At 42.1% G+C, this 19,308-nt stretch overlaps 1 protein-coding gene across 1 annotated transcript in view; it reads left to right on the forward strand.

The window, feature by feature from the left end:
* Positions 1 to 19,308, forward strand: part of cntln (centlein, centrosomal protein) — an 81,149-nt gene that overhangs the window by 47,406 nt on the left and 14,435 nt on the right. The window contains exons 17-24 of the mRNA XM_056372886.1: positions 1,500 to 1,581; positions 3,447 to 3,528; positions 3,902 to 4,164; positions 7,877 to 8,098; positions 9,558 to 9,655; positions 12,446 to 12,572; positions 13,532 to 13,669; positions 14,296 to 14,481. Coding sequence (XP_056228861.1) covers positions 1,500 to 1,581; positions 3,447 to 3,528; positions 3,902 to 4,164; positions 7,877 to 8,098; positions 9,558 to 9,655; positions 12,446 to 12,572; positions 13,532 to 13,669; positions 14,296 to 14,481 — 1,198 coding nt within the window. The remainder of the gene's footprint in view (positions 1 to 1,499; positions 1,582 to 3,446; positions 3,529 to 3,901; positions 4,165 to 7,876; positions 8,099 to 9,557; positions 9,656 to 12,445; positions 12,573 to 13,531; positions 13,670 to 14,295; positions 14,482 to 19,308) is intronic.

Below are 19,308 nucleotides of genomic sequence, written 5' to 3' on the forward strand. Positions count from 1 at the left end.
TTTGTGAGCAGAACAGAATGAGGGCAGGGGGTATGGAGAATATCTTAGTGAATGGTTCTGTTATGTGTTTATATATTTCACATTCTCTTGATCACTGCTGGAAGACACTACATTACTTATGGATGGCAAATCACTGACAAGGAGAACATTTAACAATTAAGAGCTGATATTAAGTTTCTATGTAAGATGTAGGCCTACCACAAGCCACCAGAAAAGATAAAATGCCCTGCCTGGAACTGTATTGGAGGGATTCAAGGCGATTGTTCAAAAGATCATTTGGTGTTTTGATTGGGGGCTCTGGCTCAGGAGATACAATGGGTTGCCCATTTATCACAGGGTTGGTGGTTTGTTCCTTGGCTTCCACTGTTCTCATGTCCAAACACCCTTAACTTTCCACCAGTAGCCAAGCGTCTGCATTTCACCACTCATTTATTCAGGTTTTTCCTTCAGTTTGTGTCTTTATTTGACCTGCACAAATTAGCATCCAGCCGGTAAATGTACAAACCTGTGTTTATGTACTATATGGGCACACTACACAAACAGACACACAGGTATCCCCTGATGTATCACCATAACATGCCAGCACAGCATTCTTAACCATATTATAAATTAAAGCACATGCAGGAGACAACTTTGATAGTTTGTGGAAACAGTTACAGTAATTCTTGATGACTGATTGGACACAGTATCATGTTGAGTGTAATATTTGTCAGTTTGAATCTGCATATGCTACAGTATATATTAAAATAAATAATAAGAGGAATTTATATTTGTATTCACAAGGCTGAATTTAAGTCAGGCCTTCTCAGCTGTCTCACCAGCAGGAACGAGGTAGCATTTTTCATCAAATGTAAGTAACCTTGGTCTTAGTGGTTGTGATTAGTGATCCTCAGAAAGTCCCTGTGCCCCCTTCCAGACCAGGTTTAACCCTAACTAGCCCCTAGTCTTGTCATATTCCAGTTAGATCCTCTCTCTGTGGTCTTTACCTCCGCTGATTCTCCCAGGCCCCACCTTAATAAACCCGCCAGCGTAAATGTCACTGGCTTCCACCTTCACATCAAAGGTCACTGTCAATAAACCTGTGTGTGTGAGCATGTGTGTGTATGTGTGTGTGTCTCAGGAAGCCCTTACCGTGTGTCCATCAGATGCAACTTTGCTTGGCTCCGCTCAGCCGTGCCTCTCACACACGTCTGTCACACACAGAGGGCTAATGAAGGCCACAGCCGCTCTCATACATGTTGATGCATTCACCATCAGCACCAGACACTGCAGCTTTTCACTTAATTTACACCCACATTTACACTTCCAGCTCAGAAATTGGATGGGACATTGATTTTCTGTTGGAAGAAGGGGGGGCAAAATGCACATATTTTTGCTTGATGTCAACTAAATCAACCATAAAAGGTAAATTGGATTTTTGTTCAAGGGTGGTACTCTCAGAACCAGTGTTGTGGGTTCAACTTCTGGCCTGTAATAACCCTCCTCACCTTTCTCTACAGTGACAGTGGTGAGGAGTACTCGGACAGTCTCAACAGTGTGCCCTCAGGGACAGCACCTTACAGACAACATGCTAACAGAAAGGTTGGTTTGCTCTAATCTCTGTTATATAAGCTGTATCAGCAAAGCATGAAAATTGAACTTCATCATCCTAAATATCTAATTTGTTTTTTTTAATGGGTTACAATGTCATATTCAGCATATTTTGAGTAAAGTGCTCCATATGTATGAAGAAAGATGATCTGTTGAGGCAATATACAAAATTGCAAGCAGAATTTAACCAGAATTTATTGTAATTTAAGTCAGAAGATTCCTATGTGCTCAATTATGTACAGCTACATTACGCCAGCCGTAGAAACGGGTAAGATTAATACTACCCCAGTGACGCTGAAACTAAGTTCATGTAATGTTCTGTTGTTCCTAATACAGTAATTTAATTTACCCTTTGGTAAAATGTCCTGGTCTCTACAGGTTTATTCTGACAGGTTTATTATTAGAGATGAAGGAAGAGGTTTTTGTATGTTTAAGTTTTGGAGAGGGAACAAAGTATGTTTTTGATAATGTAGAGTATGTGCTGTCATTCATGTTCTTCTGGACCACTGCAGCTGTACAGCTGGTACCTGATAAACAGATATGAGCTGACCACCCAATCAAATCTCTGCACAGTTTGATGTTTTTACTGTCGTTTATGTATATGTTAAGACCTGCAATGATTAGTTAATTAGGAATCTATTTTGATAATCATTAATTGTTTAAGTTTCTTTTTTTAAAGCAAAATTTGCTGGTTCGTGCTTAGTATACTGAACTTTTTTGGGTTTTCACTATTTTCTGACATTTTATGGACCAAATAATTTATCAATTAAACAATAAAATAACTGGCAGATTAGTTGATAATACAAATAATCATTAATGTGAATTGTCTAGATGTGAGTCTAGATTATGAGTGTTTCTATAACAATTTGTTGCATGGCCACTCCCTTTACTCCTGCAGTCACAAAGGTTTTCTCATCTGTGGTTGTGGGTGCTCTTTCTTTTCCATCTTCTCTCCACACCATGAAATCAATAGGCCTGGACCCCTTACTCTTGTCCACATCAAACCACTCCACAGCAGGACATGGCAGCTCCAAACCCCAGAGAGATATGTCCGTCAAGAAGAGAGATGTAGAAAGGAAAGAGGGGGGCCTTTAAAGATATTCTGTCTTTTTCTCTCCTCCTCTCCTTCTCTTTTGAGAAGGAGGGGAGCAAGGTAGAAGGTGGAGAGAAAGAGAGGGTTGTTGTTGTAACTGTAACCAGGGAGCTGTCAGGACCCTTACTCTCAGATCCCCTCTAGTTTCCCCACTCCAGATCTGCTAAATGTACCCATCAGCTCCTCTGGGCTCATCGCTATGACAGCCCCGGCCCCCTCACGACGTGCTATGTCACAAACCAAAGGGTTCATCTCCCTTCTCCTCTCTGCAAGGCACCGTGTGATGAAACCTGGCACTGATCAAATCCTACCTGACCCCCGTACAAAGGAAACAGGCAGAGAGGAAGGAGCGGTCTGGTGGTGGGGGGGGGGGGGTTCTTCTTTGATGTCACTACAAACAATGTTGCTGTTGGGAGGTGTCACGCACAGGCACTTATGAGTGCAAATTTCTATACACTCACACACACGTCACAGTGCAGGAGTGAATCAGAGCTTTCAGACAGTGATTGAACAAAGGCGGCATTTGCAAGCATCTGTCAGAAGTAATATCCTTACAGAGGAGTGTTCAATTTGAAGTCAGCTGTACACGCTCAGGTGAATTATTAAAGCACAGGGTGATTTGTCTTGTCGCGTTAAACTGAGCACACCCTGTGATCATAGTGTCATTATGAGCCGCATCTCAGGGAAGCACAACATGTCAACCGGTTGTGTTACATTAAACAGCTGCTTTTCATCGCTGTCTCTGACTTTTCTGTTCTTTCAGTCCTCCAGGTGTTCACTGATGTCAAACACAGAAGCGCCAGCAGCAGAATCTCACAAAAAACAACCCGATGTTCTGGCCCGAGGTAGGACAAGTTTTCCTTTTTCACACCGATGCAAAACTACAAAAATCTAATCGACTATTAAGTGAAGCAGGAAAAACACTCAATGTATGTACATGCTGTCGATCAGAAACAAGTACTAGGAAGTTAACAAGCTTTGTTTTTTGTTGTTGTTTTTTGTTTTTTTCAAGAACTTGACACTCCTCAATTGGTTATAAATGGAAAATGTTAATCATTCAAGTTGTTAAATATATCACAGTTTTCACTTGTGCATACACAAAAAGACACTTTTACATCCGCCTGTTAAATCCCAGCAGTAGCTTCTAAATAGGGAATTGGAGTTTTTCTGTGCACTTGTCAACTCTGAGGCGCCTGCATATATACTTCCTCCTGTTAGACGATAAACAGCATGAGCCCTGGGACCAAGGGATGAGAGGAGAGAAAAGGAGGAGGAAGAGGATGCTGATGAGGACCCAGCACTGCTCCTCCTCTTCTCTGCAGCAGCGCATAGAGTCCCTACAGCGCCACATTGACATACTGCGAAGTGCCAGGAAAGATGCTGTGCTTTCAGCCAATGAGCTGCGAAGGGCCAATGAGAAGATCATGGCGCAGCTCAACTCCCTCACTGAGAAACTCTGTAGCAGCAAGCAGCTAACACAGGTAACTTGGGAAAAAAACAGGGAGATGAGTAAAGCAGAAAGCCAGTTGTAAGTGTTGGGAAGTTTCTTATTTGTCTATCTTTGTCTTTCTTTTTGTGGTTCTTTTGTATTTGCTCGGAGCTGAGAGTACAGCAGTAGCAGGTCCTTTGCCCTTATCATGCTTAATAAGTGTGGCTGACAGCCTACCCTCGCCTGTGGAGGTCAGCACCACAGAGCAAAAGAGAGGAGGAGAATCTCTCTTTTTCTCTCTGACTCTGCTGTTGTCTTGTCCTGCTGAATGTTTTAGTAAGCCAGTTCTCCACAACAATCTGTGTCACTGGCAGTTGCATTTCTTCAAATACGTGCACTCGTGTGCACAGACAAATACAAGGTGACTGCGCCACACACCCATTGAGTTATTTAGTACCTGCCTCCAGGTAGGAAACTCTAAAACTTGATATAGACTATAAATAAAGCACCAAGCACTTTGCCCCCTAAACAGTATCTTTCCTGTCAGGGCCTCCTTGTACACACCGACATATGTACACACACACACACACACACACACACACACACAGTTGTTAATCCGACGGGCAGGAGACTTCTTTTGGTGAATTCAGACATAGCAGCAGCCTGCAAAGGCGCACTGGACACCTGATTAGGTGTATGTCTGTATATTTATTGTGTGGAATAGTACAGATACAGTATATTGCACTTGTACACACAGGTCAGAGTGCAGCCCTCATAGTGTTGCTACCTAGGAAGTGGCCCTTGTGCTCCCACCCAGGCATCTGCTGGGGCCCAACCAGACCTTAGACTCAGACACCGCAGTAACGGCACATGTACACACACACACACACACACACAACTCGCACTGTTGTGTGAATGAGTGGACAGAGAGGGAATTGTTGTCTTCCTGTTTGTTTCCTCCTTCTTTGTGCAGTATTAATGCCACTCCTCCAGAGAAAGTTGCAGCTGACTGATTGGCCAAAGCCAGGTCTTGCTGCCCTCTCTGGAAAGGGCAAGAGGTGATGGACTTTGGACTTGTTCCAGTCGGTCCTGGCCAACTCTCCAACTAAAACTCTCTGCTTGTAATTGGCTTAGGACAGCCTCCACAGGGGCCATCATGTGAGAAGTAGCATGGCAGTTTCACAGAAACTTGTTTGTGTTGCTCTGTCTCCTGATCCTTCAGCCATTCTGTCCTTCCCTTGCTGCTTCCGTCCTTGCCTCCTTCCATCATTAAGCCTTATTTCCTTATTCCTTCTTTTCTCCTGGCTTTCCCATGTGCGCCGTTTTATTCCCCTCCTCCCTGTGGTATTATAAGTATGAGTATGGATTGGATTGTATGAGTTTGTATTGTGAGCTTCTAAAAGTCTTAATAACTGCGCTAATAGCTGCTATTTATACAATATTTTGCTGCTCCTCTCAAATCTATACCATTAGAGAGGAATAGACCAGCAGTGGAGAGGTGTGATGTGCTTTGTCATGTTGCACTCAGCTCTCCATATCCCAGCCTAAGTGGAACATTTGTTTAACGGCATGGTGACAATTTCATCACTTAGTCACCAGCACCATGATGATGATCCCTCTTTGCACAGGAAAACTTTGTACCACCGAAACAGAAAGTCAGTCTGTGAACTGTGATGGATGTTTACAAGATTCACCTTCACTTTCTCCATCAGATAAGTTGTATGGAGGTTTGTTGAAAATCTGTCACATCATCTTACCACCTGTGTTTCTTGCCCTGTCTGACTTGTTGCCATATCCCGAGATTTCAACAGTTCACTTTGAGATCTAAGAATATGGCAACTATTCCTTGATCACCGAAATAATGTCCAGAAACTCCGAAAATTAGACATAATTTGTAATAAACCGGAATCATCCTTTAAGGTGTCATAAGAAGCTTAAAAAACTCAGGTGACAGATGAATCATTCCCGCGTAGTCCTTCCAAATCTAGCTCTTGACGCGTATCATCCAAATACTGGATCATTTGGTTACTAGGATTATCTACCTCACTGATTATCATTACTTCCCCTCTTACTTCACTTTTCAGTGTACTGTGACATCGCCTCGCAAATTTACAAGCTTTATCTCTTTAAGTATGGAGTGTCCTGCCCTCCTCCAACATGTAAGGGGCTGGGATTATCACAGGATTAGGGAGTGCAACAGACACGACTGACTGAACTTAAAAAGCCCCTGACATTATTTACGTTTTAAAGATTGTGACAGCACATATCACATAAAAAGTCTGGCCAGGATGAATACAAAGTGGCTGAGTTGGTACAATAAGATGTTACACTAATGTTGCTGTGGTTTATTTATGTTGACAAATTCACTTTGCTTTTCTAAATGGGCTGGCGTGTGCAGCTGTGTTTCCTTATTTATCCTAATGATCACTTGGAACAACATCAGTGAGACCACTATTCAGATGAGGGAGAGATGTGTCCACTCTTCCAGCCTAATGGACCACTAGTATATCAGTCCATGTCAGTGTCATCTCTCACCAGGGCTGAAAATGGCCTATGAAATCAAAGCCTGTCTTACAGGAAGTGTCATCAATGCCACTCTTAATTCGTGCACCACTGCCACTGCAGCCATAGTCCCACTTTTCATTCTCTACACCTCCCTCTCTCTCTATCACTCCTGCTCCTCTCTCCCCCTCTCTGGGGATATGGCATGTGCATCTTCAACAGAGCAGAGGAAACGTAAAACAAGAGGGATTCTATTAAAAGGTGTCAGCCAGCAACCAGATATCAATAACCTCCATGTATGCAGAGCAGAGAGCAAACCCCTGGGAATCTGCGGTTTCACTTGGGGGTGTGTGTGTGTGTGTGGGGGGCTGTGGGGCTGTGGGGCTGTGGGGCTGTGGGGCTGTGGGGCTGTGGCTGTGTTCCAGTATTTACCCCATCCATGTGTGCAGCATACATCTTCATGTATCATGTCTCCTATTTGTGCCATTAAGCATTCTTGACGTTTGATATGATACCTGTTCATCTAATTGTGGCAGTATTGAACCAAACTTACAGAGATGTGTTTCTGCCCCATACTTTCTTAATAAGCAGGCAAAGAGCTTTTTTGAGCTCTACCGCACGCATGTGGTTAAAAGTGTTCACCTCAGATGCTTATGTTTAGAATCATTGATACACTACACATTGTACATGATCAGCTAGTGCCATTATCGTTCATCACTCTAAACCCAACCACTCACCAAATGCTGAACTCCCTCTGTCCCAAAGTGCTCTCTGATTCTGCAGGATGGCTTTATTATGCATGCCAATCACTGTGAGAATTAGGCCCTATTGACCGGACAACAGCATCATCTTTTTCCTAATTAGCATAAGAAAGGAGTTTTTATCACAGACGAGATATTAAAGCTGAGCCTGTAGCTCTCCCGTGGCTTACACATACACGATTTCTAACATATTGTGTTTACTTTGTGTCTGCATTTATCATATTCATGTAAATTGAATTTAAAATAAAGACCTGTGTAAATCAGATGATTTTTTTCTTATTAGTACACTAATACAGTCTTGCATTGTAAAGCAGAGAAGGCAGGGTTTTGATTTGACTCAGTATATCGTGTTTCCCACTACTTTTTAATTCTCACCATAACTATAACACAAATATAGGTTTCCTAGGTTTGATAACAGTAGACAAACTTTTGTTTTTAGTTGTGCTATCATCAGCAGTAGCCTAGCCCCACTAACTCAAGTGTCTGTTGGTCAATCTGCAGAAGCTGACCTCTGACCTGGCTGGTGTGGAGAGGCAGAAAAAGGTTCTGGAGATGGAGTTGGAGCAGTGGAGGCAGATCACATTCCCCCAGCAAACTGCACCACCACCACCAGCACCTGTAAACGCAGAGTGTTCCTGCCAGGGCAGAACCGTGCCCGCCCCAACTGACCCTGCCCACCAGGCTCTCGAGGCTGAGGTCAAACAACTTCAAGCCAGACTTAAGGTTAGTTGGTGTAAGTTACAAATATAACTCCAGTGTTAATGAATTTCCCTCATGCTTTGTCTTATTATTCATGCCTTATAAAGAGATAAGTCTCTTAATAGGATGATTGTATTAAAGATTGTGTTCATTTTTGTGCACTATGAAGCTTGAATGGACAGAATAATGAATAATCATAGAAGAGTATTAATGCTATTTGGCTCAAAAAAATCTTTTGTAGAGAAACACTAGTCATTTTTCTATGTACTGTGATACATGAAGCAAGATTGTGTTCAAAAGCAAGAAAACCTAATTTGTGAATTTTGCACATTTTAGTTTGAATTTTCTTTTTGTTGCCATTTTGTTACTGACTATGCAGTACCGAACAGTATTGGATTACACATGCATTTATGTTTTTTAGTTAGAAAAAAAACATTTCCCTGATATTTTTTCTAACATCAATATTTCTGAGTCACTTTAATATCTCACTGGTTTGAACACCCCGTAGTCCTTGAGGAGTTTAGAAACTCTGAAAGAAACTCTGTCAAGGTTTTACTTTCAAATCATGGTGGTTAAAAAAACACAGACTCTTGAGCCTTTCGATTTACACTTGACATCACCTGAAATTGCATGTGATTTCAACAAGAATTAGCATTTCTTATCATTTCTTATCATTTGATCTTATTATGGAGTACCTGTCAGAAAGACGAGAAATGAGGAATAACAGTAGAGACGTGCCCTACATCATAGGGAATAAGGTGTAAGTGGTACCACAGTATTATCACCCTCTCCACAGCCAGCTCATCAGTGTCACCAAGCAGATTGCTGCTGTCGTTACACACAGCCGCGGAAGTCATGTCAAGTGACACCAAAAGGGAGAGGCGAGGGATGCACCGTGGGGGTGCGCACACTGAGTGAGTGCATTGTCAAAGGCTCGTACTAGTGCAGTTCCCACAAGACACACATAGCTCTTTAAATCAAAGTGAACATGCACATTCAAATATCCATCAGTCTTATGATCAGAAGCCAATCTGTCATCGTGAGCCATATATCTCTGATACTCATAAAGAGTGTGTAGTTTACAAAAATCTCAGCAGTATCGCTAGTTTATATGCAATGAAAGCATTGTTAATGACTGGCATATGTACAAAAATATTATTAATATTAACAAAATGTTTGCTGCTGGGTTTTTTTAAAATCTGTTAATAAGCATATTAGTCAGATCCCCATTGAAATATATTCAGTAGCATAGGGCTACAAATTGTTATTTTTCCTAATTACTCCCCTTATCTCATCCACTTTGAAAAATACAGTTTTCCTCTTAACCTCTTTTAGCACCTTCCACCCTCCCGCTGTAACTATAATGAGGAGGCATGCTGTGCCTGACCTGTCATCAGCCATGTCGTGAAAACCTTCCCCACCCCCTATCGCACACACTCAAACACATTAACAAACACACACACGCCGTGTGCCCTCCCCCCAGAATGCAAGTGCGGAGGTCACAAGGCAGGTGGCAGCTAACAAAGCCCTGCGAGGCCAACTCCAGGAGAACGAAGACAAGCTCCGCCAGCTGCAGGACAAGTTAGTTTCACACCTTTCTCCTCATTACTATTACTTCTTTCTCTTTGTGTTCCTTTCTTCCTGATGCTCTGCAGTACAGCTCTTACTTTACCTTTTGTATTTTTGTATCCCTCTCTCTGTCTTTGTCTCTCCATCTCACTGTGTCTCTGTCTGCATGTTTGCACATTCTGTACAGCTCTCATCTGTAGTGTTTGATTCCACCATGTGGCAGCACTCTGTCTGCTGCACTCCACTTAATGCATGCTTCTCCTCTGCATGAATCATTTGTCAAATTATGCATGTTCTCATGAGCGAGTGTATAAAAATGACTGAAGGAATTAGTGTGTATGCACATGTGTGCATGTGGGTGTCTTGTGTGTCATGTAGTGTGGTGTTGCTTATGTGGGTAGCTGATGTGGACTGCTGATCAAAGCAGTGTATTGATTGTTTGTGTGCCGCAGGAGGGGCCATCTTGGCCCATGACACTAAAACCCACACAACATCGCTCTGGCCTGTGGGCCACAAGCCCTAATGAGTTACATGGTTCACCTACTGTAGCACTTGCTGCATTACACAGTCAGAATGTATAGCTATAAACAATTCACTCAGGGAAACTAAGGATGTGGAACACTGTTTTGAAAGGCATATATCATCATCCTGCATTAGGAATCTCATCTTTGAACTGGGAGAAAGTACAATGAACGACTTGGCTTTCCTCCCTCTCGTTCTTTTTGTCTAGTATGCTGTGTCCTCTGCCTGCCATTCTCAATAATACATCCAGGGCATGTGTACAATCACAGTGGGTATGTGACCAAAGCACAGCGGATCACAGCCAGACAGAGTGAACATCCCTTAGCTGAGTTTCCACGACAGCCTCAGCCTCTCTTCAGGCTCTTGTCACACACTCACTCACTCACTCACTCACTCACTCACACACACACACAAACTCGCCATTTCTTCTAGCCTACCACTCCATTTGCCTCCATGGAGGGACCCCTTCTCAGAATGAAAGACATGTCTAGACGTCTCTGAAATATACATCTCAGCACACACACAGGGAGCAAGGCTGCTTCGCCTTAAAGAAGAGAAGGGGGAAAAAAAGAAATGAATTTCAAAGTACACCGGCATGTCCTCAGTCAATATCCGGCACTATGGCCCTGCCTTATTTATGAAGTTGCTTCTTTCATCTTTAGCCCTGTTGTCTATCAGCCACATGAAACGTCCACCCGCACTTCATTCTTAACAAGATACACAGAAATATGTGCTCTTGCGCTCTCTCACGCACACACTTCAGACCACTGACTGTTATCATTACAATACACGCATGTTTGATGAACAATATTGCCAACAAGCTCAGAACAAAGGGAACAAACGTGTGAGTGATCGGGATAGAGTTTGAATTCTTTCTCTCTTTCCGCTAACACTCATAAATAGAGATCACACGCTACAGCAGAAGCGCCATATATCCTTCATTCTTTTTTATCCTCTATTCTTTTTGGGGTGCAGAAGGAGTGAACATCTAAAATAAATGTTGTCGATCTAATTGCCATTAGCACTGGGGCAGAGGGAGCTGCCGGGGCTCTTATTGCTGCTCTCCGTCTTTAAGTCAACACCAGACAGTCATCTGAAAGGTTCAATATGGGTTTTCTCATTAATGGCCAAATCCATGGGGTAACCAGCCAGCGCTACTTCCCCCCAAAGTCCCCAGGCTAGACTCCCCTCTCATTTAATTTAATGTCACTCCAATAGGACAAGCTCACATTTATTTAGCCAGTCTGCCCTTAGGCATTCATCCACCTAGGGAGACAGGGACATTTACTTACACGAAAGCATTTGCTCTAGTGTTGCGTCATCTGTTTATTTAAAACACACAAGCTGATGATGCATGTGGGAGATAAGAAATCCACTACATCTTTGAAATAAAAAAAAAAACGGCAGAAACCATTTTAATTAACTGCATCCTTATGATCTTTATTCTATTTGTTCCAAATCCCCAAGGTATAGACAACCATGAAAAATGCCTCATATTTGCCTTTTATGAAAACAGAATAAAACATGCTAACATACTGAGCCCATTTAAAAAAAAAAGGCCTTGCTATGATATGGTTCTACAGAATGCCTGGAATATTAAACATGTCAATACAGCAGGTTATTGATATAGGAAGTGACATGTGCATGTTTGCAACAGTTAAGACATGAACAGTTTACAATACGACCTTGCCTCTTCAGGGAAGTGTGATCAGCACAGTACAGAACACAAACAAACAACACTTTTCAGAGCATATTCCCTCCATAATCAGTCTCTCCCAAGCCATGTTCCCCTGCTGATGTGTTTTATATGTGACTGGTGCAACACTGAGCTGAAAATAACAAACATTTAAATACTTGATTGCAGTGTTTCAAGTAGTGTCACTGCTGATTCGAAATGTCGTTTGTCAAAAAGGACTCCCCAGTCACACTTAGTGCGGCATTCCCCGCCAGAGCACTTGTTCTAATATATGCCAGTTAGAATTATATATGCATCCTTATTTCACCCCCCCTCCACTTACCCAAACAGCATGCCAGTGTATTTAGTTGTCATAATGAGCTGTCATGCCTGATGCACTGCATGGGGACACTGTGCCTGCCAGCTTTGTGTGTGGGTGTGGGTGTTTGTGTCTGTCTGTGTGTGCGTTTGTTCTGCTATGTAGATGATTTATGTGATTGTATGTCTATGCACAAATACGAATTTCTGTGTAGAATTCATACTCATTTATGCTTTATACAATATTTATGTGTTTGTGTGTCTGAGATTCTTTTGTATGTTTTCAGGGCGAGTCACACAGAGCGAGATGTGAACATGAAAAGGCAGCTGGTGGAGGACCTGAAGACGAGGCTGAAGTTCCTGCAGGAGATGGAGAAAAGTTACAAAGGACAATTAGAGGAGCTAGAGAAGAAGGTACACACAATACATCACATCACAGCTGATGCCATCATCATAACGTCCCATTAGTTTGATGCTCTTTGGTAGAATGACATAGAAAACTAGGTATTGTAGTGCTCAGCATTTCTATTAGCCCAGAGATTTTGTCTTCTGGATGACTAAAGGAAATCCATTTGCAGTTATAGTTGTGTTTTTTATAGAATAGATAGGTGTTAACTTTGTTGATTTGACTGAAAATGAATACCCAGTGGGGTCTAAAATTCTGAGACCACTTTCCCATTCAAGTAAATAACTGAAGTCAGGGTTCTTTCCTGCATAGAGAATTGCGAGGCAGCCGCCTCCGTCAAATTTCGCCTACTTGTTTTCTCGTTACTCGGTGGATTAGACATTTGTGACTGCAATTGCGGCTCTATGCCACTACGGCAATGTAGCGGCACTGTATCGTAATCCGTGCATTAGGCAGAGCCATCCGAAATTGCCAAAGAAGAAGAACACTTCCACGCTGGATTTTCTGCCTGCAGAAGGAGGCTGCAACCTGATTTTGCTGCTATTCAAACAAGTGAATATTGTCTCTTTTACACCCGAGCACACCCAGCTTCTTGAAAAGTTTCCCTAAATTAATGTTACATCTCATCGTGTATGTTTTTTTTTGTTTGTTTGTTTGTTTTTTGGGTTTTTTTGCAGAATGTCTCAAATCATAGATTATTTTAAAAAGAGTTTGCAAGGAGGAGAATCACGAGGACAGGTGAAACAGTGCAGAGTGCAGACATCATTAGTTCTTATAATATGGAAAAAGTTAATTCACTGACAAGATATGGTTAATTTGTCAGGACTGAAAGTAGGCCTATTTCTCAGCCAATCCTGGAAGTGTATAACTTAAGTGTCTCTATAGAAAAAAGAAGTGCAGTACCCCTACCCCTTTGTTCTACTTTGTTCTTACAGTCTGGTTTTGTTTTTGCTCTACCTCTTTCCAGGTGAAGACTTTATCAGAAGAGGCCTCCAACAGGAAGGCCTTCATTGAATCTCTAAAAAGAAGACTGAATGTTGCAACCACAGAGAAAAATCAGTATGAGGCCTCCTGTACAAAACTAAAAGAGGACCTGGAAAAAAAGGTTGGAGCCAAACTGTTGGTTCTTACTCAGATCATATAAGGAACATTTGAAATGTTGCATCACAACAGTGTTTTGGATAAATTTAGTAAGTTGTTTTGTGCACTTTGCACAATGAAAGGCAAGTTTTGTTCAGTATCTGACCTTTATAATTATCTCCTTTGTACCTGTGCACTGTTACAGTACTTTACACCCCAGCTGTAACATTTCAGTCTGCTTTTTACATAATGAATATAGCATATTTCACCCCCTTTGACTTTTTAATGATTATCGTTGTACAACTTTGAATCACAGAGGATAAAATAAATTGGCACTCATCTACAGAAAGAGACTCAAATGTCAAAGTTAAACAAAGATTCAAAATTGTAAAACAATCAAATGATTAGAATGCATTGTTTTTGTGATGACAGCACCCTTAAAATTATTCTAACAATCCTGGTGAAAATTGGTGCAGTCTCTGTGTGGCTTTCACCTCAATTATTCTCAACCAGTAGGTGTCACTAAAATCAGAAAATTTCAAATTGTGCCAGTACTACAATTCCCGTGTCCCATGTCTTTGGAGATATTCTGTTTTTCCCAAAACAAATATATTTAGCTTTTAGCTGACCAGCTGCTATTTTTCTTTACAGGAACAGCGCATACATGCCCTACAGGCTCGTGTAGGAGCCAGTGAACAGGCTTTGGCTGCACTGCAACAGACAGCCACTGAGCAAATGGAGGGGTTGACCCAGCAGAGCTCCCATGCCTTGGACAGGTTTCAGAGACAGCTAGGCACAGCCTACTCCCAGCTGGAGCAGCTTCATTCTTTCATCAAGGTAATGTATGAAAGGGGCAAGGGATTAAAGGCCGAGAGTCCAGAGTTTGACCAGTTAAATCATTTAAAGGTGTTATTTGTAAGTTTTCTTTGCCGCCAAACATGGTTTCTTGCTGGGAGCAGGTTGTGGTGATTGCCACCTGACAAGAGCTTCGGCCATTGTTACATTAACAAGAAAAGAGGTTATGATACGCCCTCTGAGCTGCACTACATCTCCTGGGCAGATAAGAGGCCACAGTGAGTCGCTATAAGAAAGTGACACAACCGCCCTGGACTAGCTGGTTAGCATGTTCATTTCAGTGGAATAAAATATGCAATAGAGACAAGAATTGATATTCATGTTGCTTTCCACCTCTGGAGAGAGCTCTTGCTGAGTAAAGGACTGAAGTTTGATACCGAACTCGCAACATTTCTTGTAGGCCGGTAAGTAAAGAGTGGTTAATGCTTGCTATGTAGCAATAGCAAAACTTACAAATAGCTCCTATAAAGGGGACCTCCAGGTCTATATTTTTAATGTGGGCCTCCATTGGGGTATCATTGCATGATTCACAGTTCAGAAAGTCCTAACAGGCAATAATAGCTCAGGCCTCCTTAAGAGGCCTCCTTAAAAGCTCACTTTCTTCTGATTAGCTGAACGTCCAGAATCCTGCCGAGGGGCAGCACACCAACCGTTTGTGAGCTTCATCCTCAAAGGTGTGGAGATTGAGAAAGCCAAGCTCTCAAGGAATTTTTTTGAGGTCCTGGTTTAAGTTCAGCCTGGGTCTTTGATAGCATATGTGTACTGAGAGACAAGAAGGATTGCTGGGTCTGTTGATGCAGAAGTGAAAACTTGGGAGTTGGATGAATTTAGGAATGCCATGGAGAAAACCTTTTAAATTGCCTTTTAGGATACTGTTGAACTTTCAGATAGGAGGGAGAGGTAGGGCTGACCTTGCTTAGGCTGTTCTTTTTGGGTACAAGTCAGTAGTCCGAAAGCTCTGCACTGACAAGTTGCAAGGGGTTAATGAGATTCACCCTTACATTGTTGTACCTCTTCAATGTCCCTCTCCCTGCTTTTTGCCAATGTTTGGCTTCATTAAACACTGACTTCCCACATGCACTGGGGTGGATTGCAGTCTAGGCATGATGTGAATCAGCACCTCTGATGCCATTGTTAGAAAATAAACAACTGAATTGACAAGATGCCATCAATAAAGTGTTGTACCACACTGTTGTGGGGAGGAGGGAGCTGCATCTCAAGGCAAGGTTCTCAGTTTACCTGTCGTTTATCATTCCAGACCCTAACTATGGTGATGAGCCTAATGACCTAAAGATAAGCTGCTCATTTAATAACCACAAAGATGGTCAGAAGTAGTTCAGAGTGGAAGCAATGTTCTTTAAAAATGAAAGGAACCAGTTTGGTTCAAGCATCTGATCAAGACATCTGCAGGATGCCTCCCTGATGTATTCTGGGCATGTCCAGCGAGGAGGACACCCAGATCCAGAACACACTGGAGGTGTTACACGTGGCCTGGGCAAGCCTTAGGATCCCCCAGGAGCAGCTCGGGGGTGTAGCTAGGGGAAATGATGTCAGCACAACCCTGCTTAGCCTGCAGCCACCACAACCGGTTCTTCTATGAATTTCAGGTGGTGGTTGGATGTGTATATGTGCCATTATGCATGTGCACTTTGTTACAGTGTGTAAGGAGACACAGGCCATTACTGTGAGACTACTGTGTGCCCAGTGGGAATGGGCACCACTGCCTTTGTGTAGGCCCTAATCCATCACCTTGAGGTGTGTTTGTGTGTATGTGTCAGTCTATGTGTGTCTGGCAGAGACTGATAAAGACTGTCCATCAACTTTGTTCAGCTGACGCCTGTCTGTCAAAGCGGGAAAGGGCTTGGCAGAGATAGATAGTCGTAGCAGTATATTTGCACATAGACATCAATCAAGTGGCAGATTACGGAAACAGTTTAGTGGCCATTTCCCATTGTTTTGTCTTCACAAGCCAGACATATTAGAAGTTACTGCAACAATTCTTGTTCTTTTATGACTCACTTGCACCTGAGAAACATTTGAGGTGGATAGGATTTGTTTTTATCATCCACCTCCCTTTTCCAGCCTCTGATTTCTTTCACACAACTAAAGCTTTCATTTTCTTTTTTCTTCTCCGTCGTTTTTCTGCATGCACACACACAAGCATTCATATAGCAAGTAAGACACACATGCATGCAAATTTACATGTAACCAAAAATAGAAGCTGAATTACATTTGGAAACACACACGTGCATAGAAATACAGTTCACGCTCGTAGAACTCCTCTCCTACATTCCCATAACCCTAGGCTGGTGGGGCCATTGTGTTGTTGTTGAGGATTCACATCATTGTTTGTCTCCCCCTGGCTCCTGTGATCCCCTATAAGAACACCAAGCCCTTTGATTGGACTGCCTGACGTCCGGAGGAGATTTACTCTTGTCATGTATTGATCAGGACTGGAGGGCTGCGCATGTGTGTGTATAGATGTGTCTGTGTGTGTGTCTTTATGAGCTTGTTTTTTTTTTTTTTTTAGTTCTTTGTGCCTGTATGTGCTGTGTGTGTGTATATGTGCGTGGAGATTTTTTTTTTATTGTGTGCCAGCAAACCCTTTTGGCCCCTGCACACGCCCCAGGCTGTAAGCACTGCTGTTGAACTGCTAAACAGTGGCCCTGCATGTAGTGACTACTCCACAGCACACAAACACACACACACACACACACACACACACACACACACACACACACTGGTGGTAGTTCTCTAACACAGAATATTTTGGCTTGTCATCCCTGCTGAAAACTACAAGATTGTGTGGATTTATATATATAAATGTATTAGTATTTTTAATTACATGGACTAGGTGTGGGTCTCTCAATGAATAATATTTTTATGTATGATTACTTCATATACTTTTCATATACCTGTAAAAGGTGCTTCCCTAATTCACCATCTCACTCAAATTTGGCTGAATTAACTCTTTTTTTTTTTTACATCAGTGCCTGCATAATCTCACAAAATTGAAGTGTTTTTTCCTCCCGTTCTGCTCTTTATGTTTTTGAAAGGCCCTTTGTGTCCTCATGTGCATGGAGAGGTTCAGAGGTAGCTAGTTATTAAAGAGGATGTCTTTTAGCTGCTCATTTGATCCTCATCTCCATGCCCTAATCCTCGTCCTGTCTAAATTGGCCCTCTGGCTGTAGTGATTTTGGTACTAGCAAGGCTAAGAGCTCTTAACAAACACACAGACACGTACACATTAACACACACAACACCTTCTGTGTATGCATTTGAATAGCTTGTGTGTTGTGTGTGTGTGTCTGTGGTTACAAACTCTCCCTCCCTCCCTCTTTTGGTCTCTCCCAGGGCTGAGAATGAGTGATAAATTCACCCCTTAATCTCTGTCTGGATTATTTCCACATGCAGGGTTTAGGTCAATTGAATGTAACCCTTGACTAGTGACAGTGAATATCTATTAGGCTGTAAATAAAAGAATAGGATATCCAACTGTTAGTTAATGAGCTGTATATTCCTTAAGGGTAAACACAGCTCTCAGATCACCAAAAAGAGCTAAAGCTGCCTTCCTTTGACGATGGACGATGGTTATGATTTCTGCTCGTCGTCTTTAATCAGTGCTATTCTGCTTATTTTACACCGAAGACCTAGTGCTAGTAGTCCTATTACCCAGAAGGAATCAGTCAAAGCCAACTGGACCTGCTGACTTGGATGACTGTGAATTTTAACAGACAAGTCATAGTTTTCTTGATTTATTGAGTTCAATCTGCCATGAGCTGATTTATGTATACCATTGTTTTACCTTTTCTATATCCTATTATTTTAATCTGTATGGGTTTTGTATAATCTGTTGTTTTTTTTTTTGAATGTCCCATTTGAATGTCTGAGTATGTGTATATTTGTGTATATTCATTGCTAATAGACAAACTGCAACACTCCACTTACTGTAAGCTGCAGGCCTCCAACTACTCACTCAGCACTTTCCTGTGAGAACCACCACAGGTTTTCTGAAGTGCACCTGGTCCACCTGTGTGAAATTAAGAGGGGAGTGGAAATGTTTTTTGCTATTCAACATTGTTCATGTGTGATTACCCTTGTTACCGTAATGCACTTGAGTGTTTTCATATGTTTGTACTTATGTTTGTGTACGTGCCTGTACATTGTACTTCTTGCTTGCTTGGTTGTACTGTGCAATAACCAAGAGCAAGTTGTAATTTTTTTTTTTTGTTGTTGTTTTTGTGTACCGCAAGTTCTCCTGTCTCTAGCTTTCCCTCCTCTCACCATCTATTCCAAGGTCAGCTTTTCAGCAGGCTTACAAGGGAATGATACAGAAGATTATTGCCTCGATCAATAAGCTCAAAATGAAGCAAAGGGGAGTTTACTTTATTGACTTTCTCGTGTACAGTGGCAGTTTTAACATTTAATTGTCTCTCTGTATTTAGAGCAAACTCCCATTTAGTGCCCGACAACTGTGCCATCCCAGGCCTTCCTCGTCTCACTTGCCATTCACTCGGGCACCATTTGAAACAGCCCCTCATAGCTTAATTATTAACAGTGTTATGCTGCCCTGTTGTACTGTGAGACATTCAGAAAGCAAATAAATAAATGAATGGCTGTATTTTCAGTAGCTCTCTGTCTTTCTCTCTCTGATGCATGATTCTCTGTCTGTGGAGATTTTAGCAAAACTTGGGGTGTGTTTGATATCAAAGCTGTGTTCCCTCAGCTTTCAATCGACAGGGCAACAAACCCTCAGGTCCATATTCCTACAAGGGAGCGTGAGGCGAAACCGAAGAGAATCTGAGTGTG

Source organism: Seriola aureovittata, chromosome 3 (genome assembly GCF_021018895.1).
Source record: "Seriola aureovittata isolate HTS-2021-v1 ecotype China chromosome 3, ASM2101889v1, whole genome shotgun sequence".
Classification (NCBI taxonomy): domain Eukaryota; kingdom Metazoa; phylum Chordata; class Actinopteri; order Carangiformes; family Carangidae; genus Seriola; species Seriola aureovittata.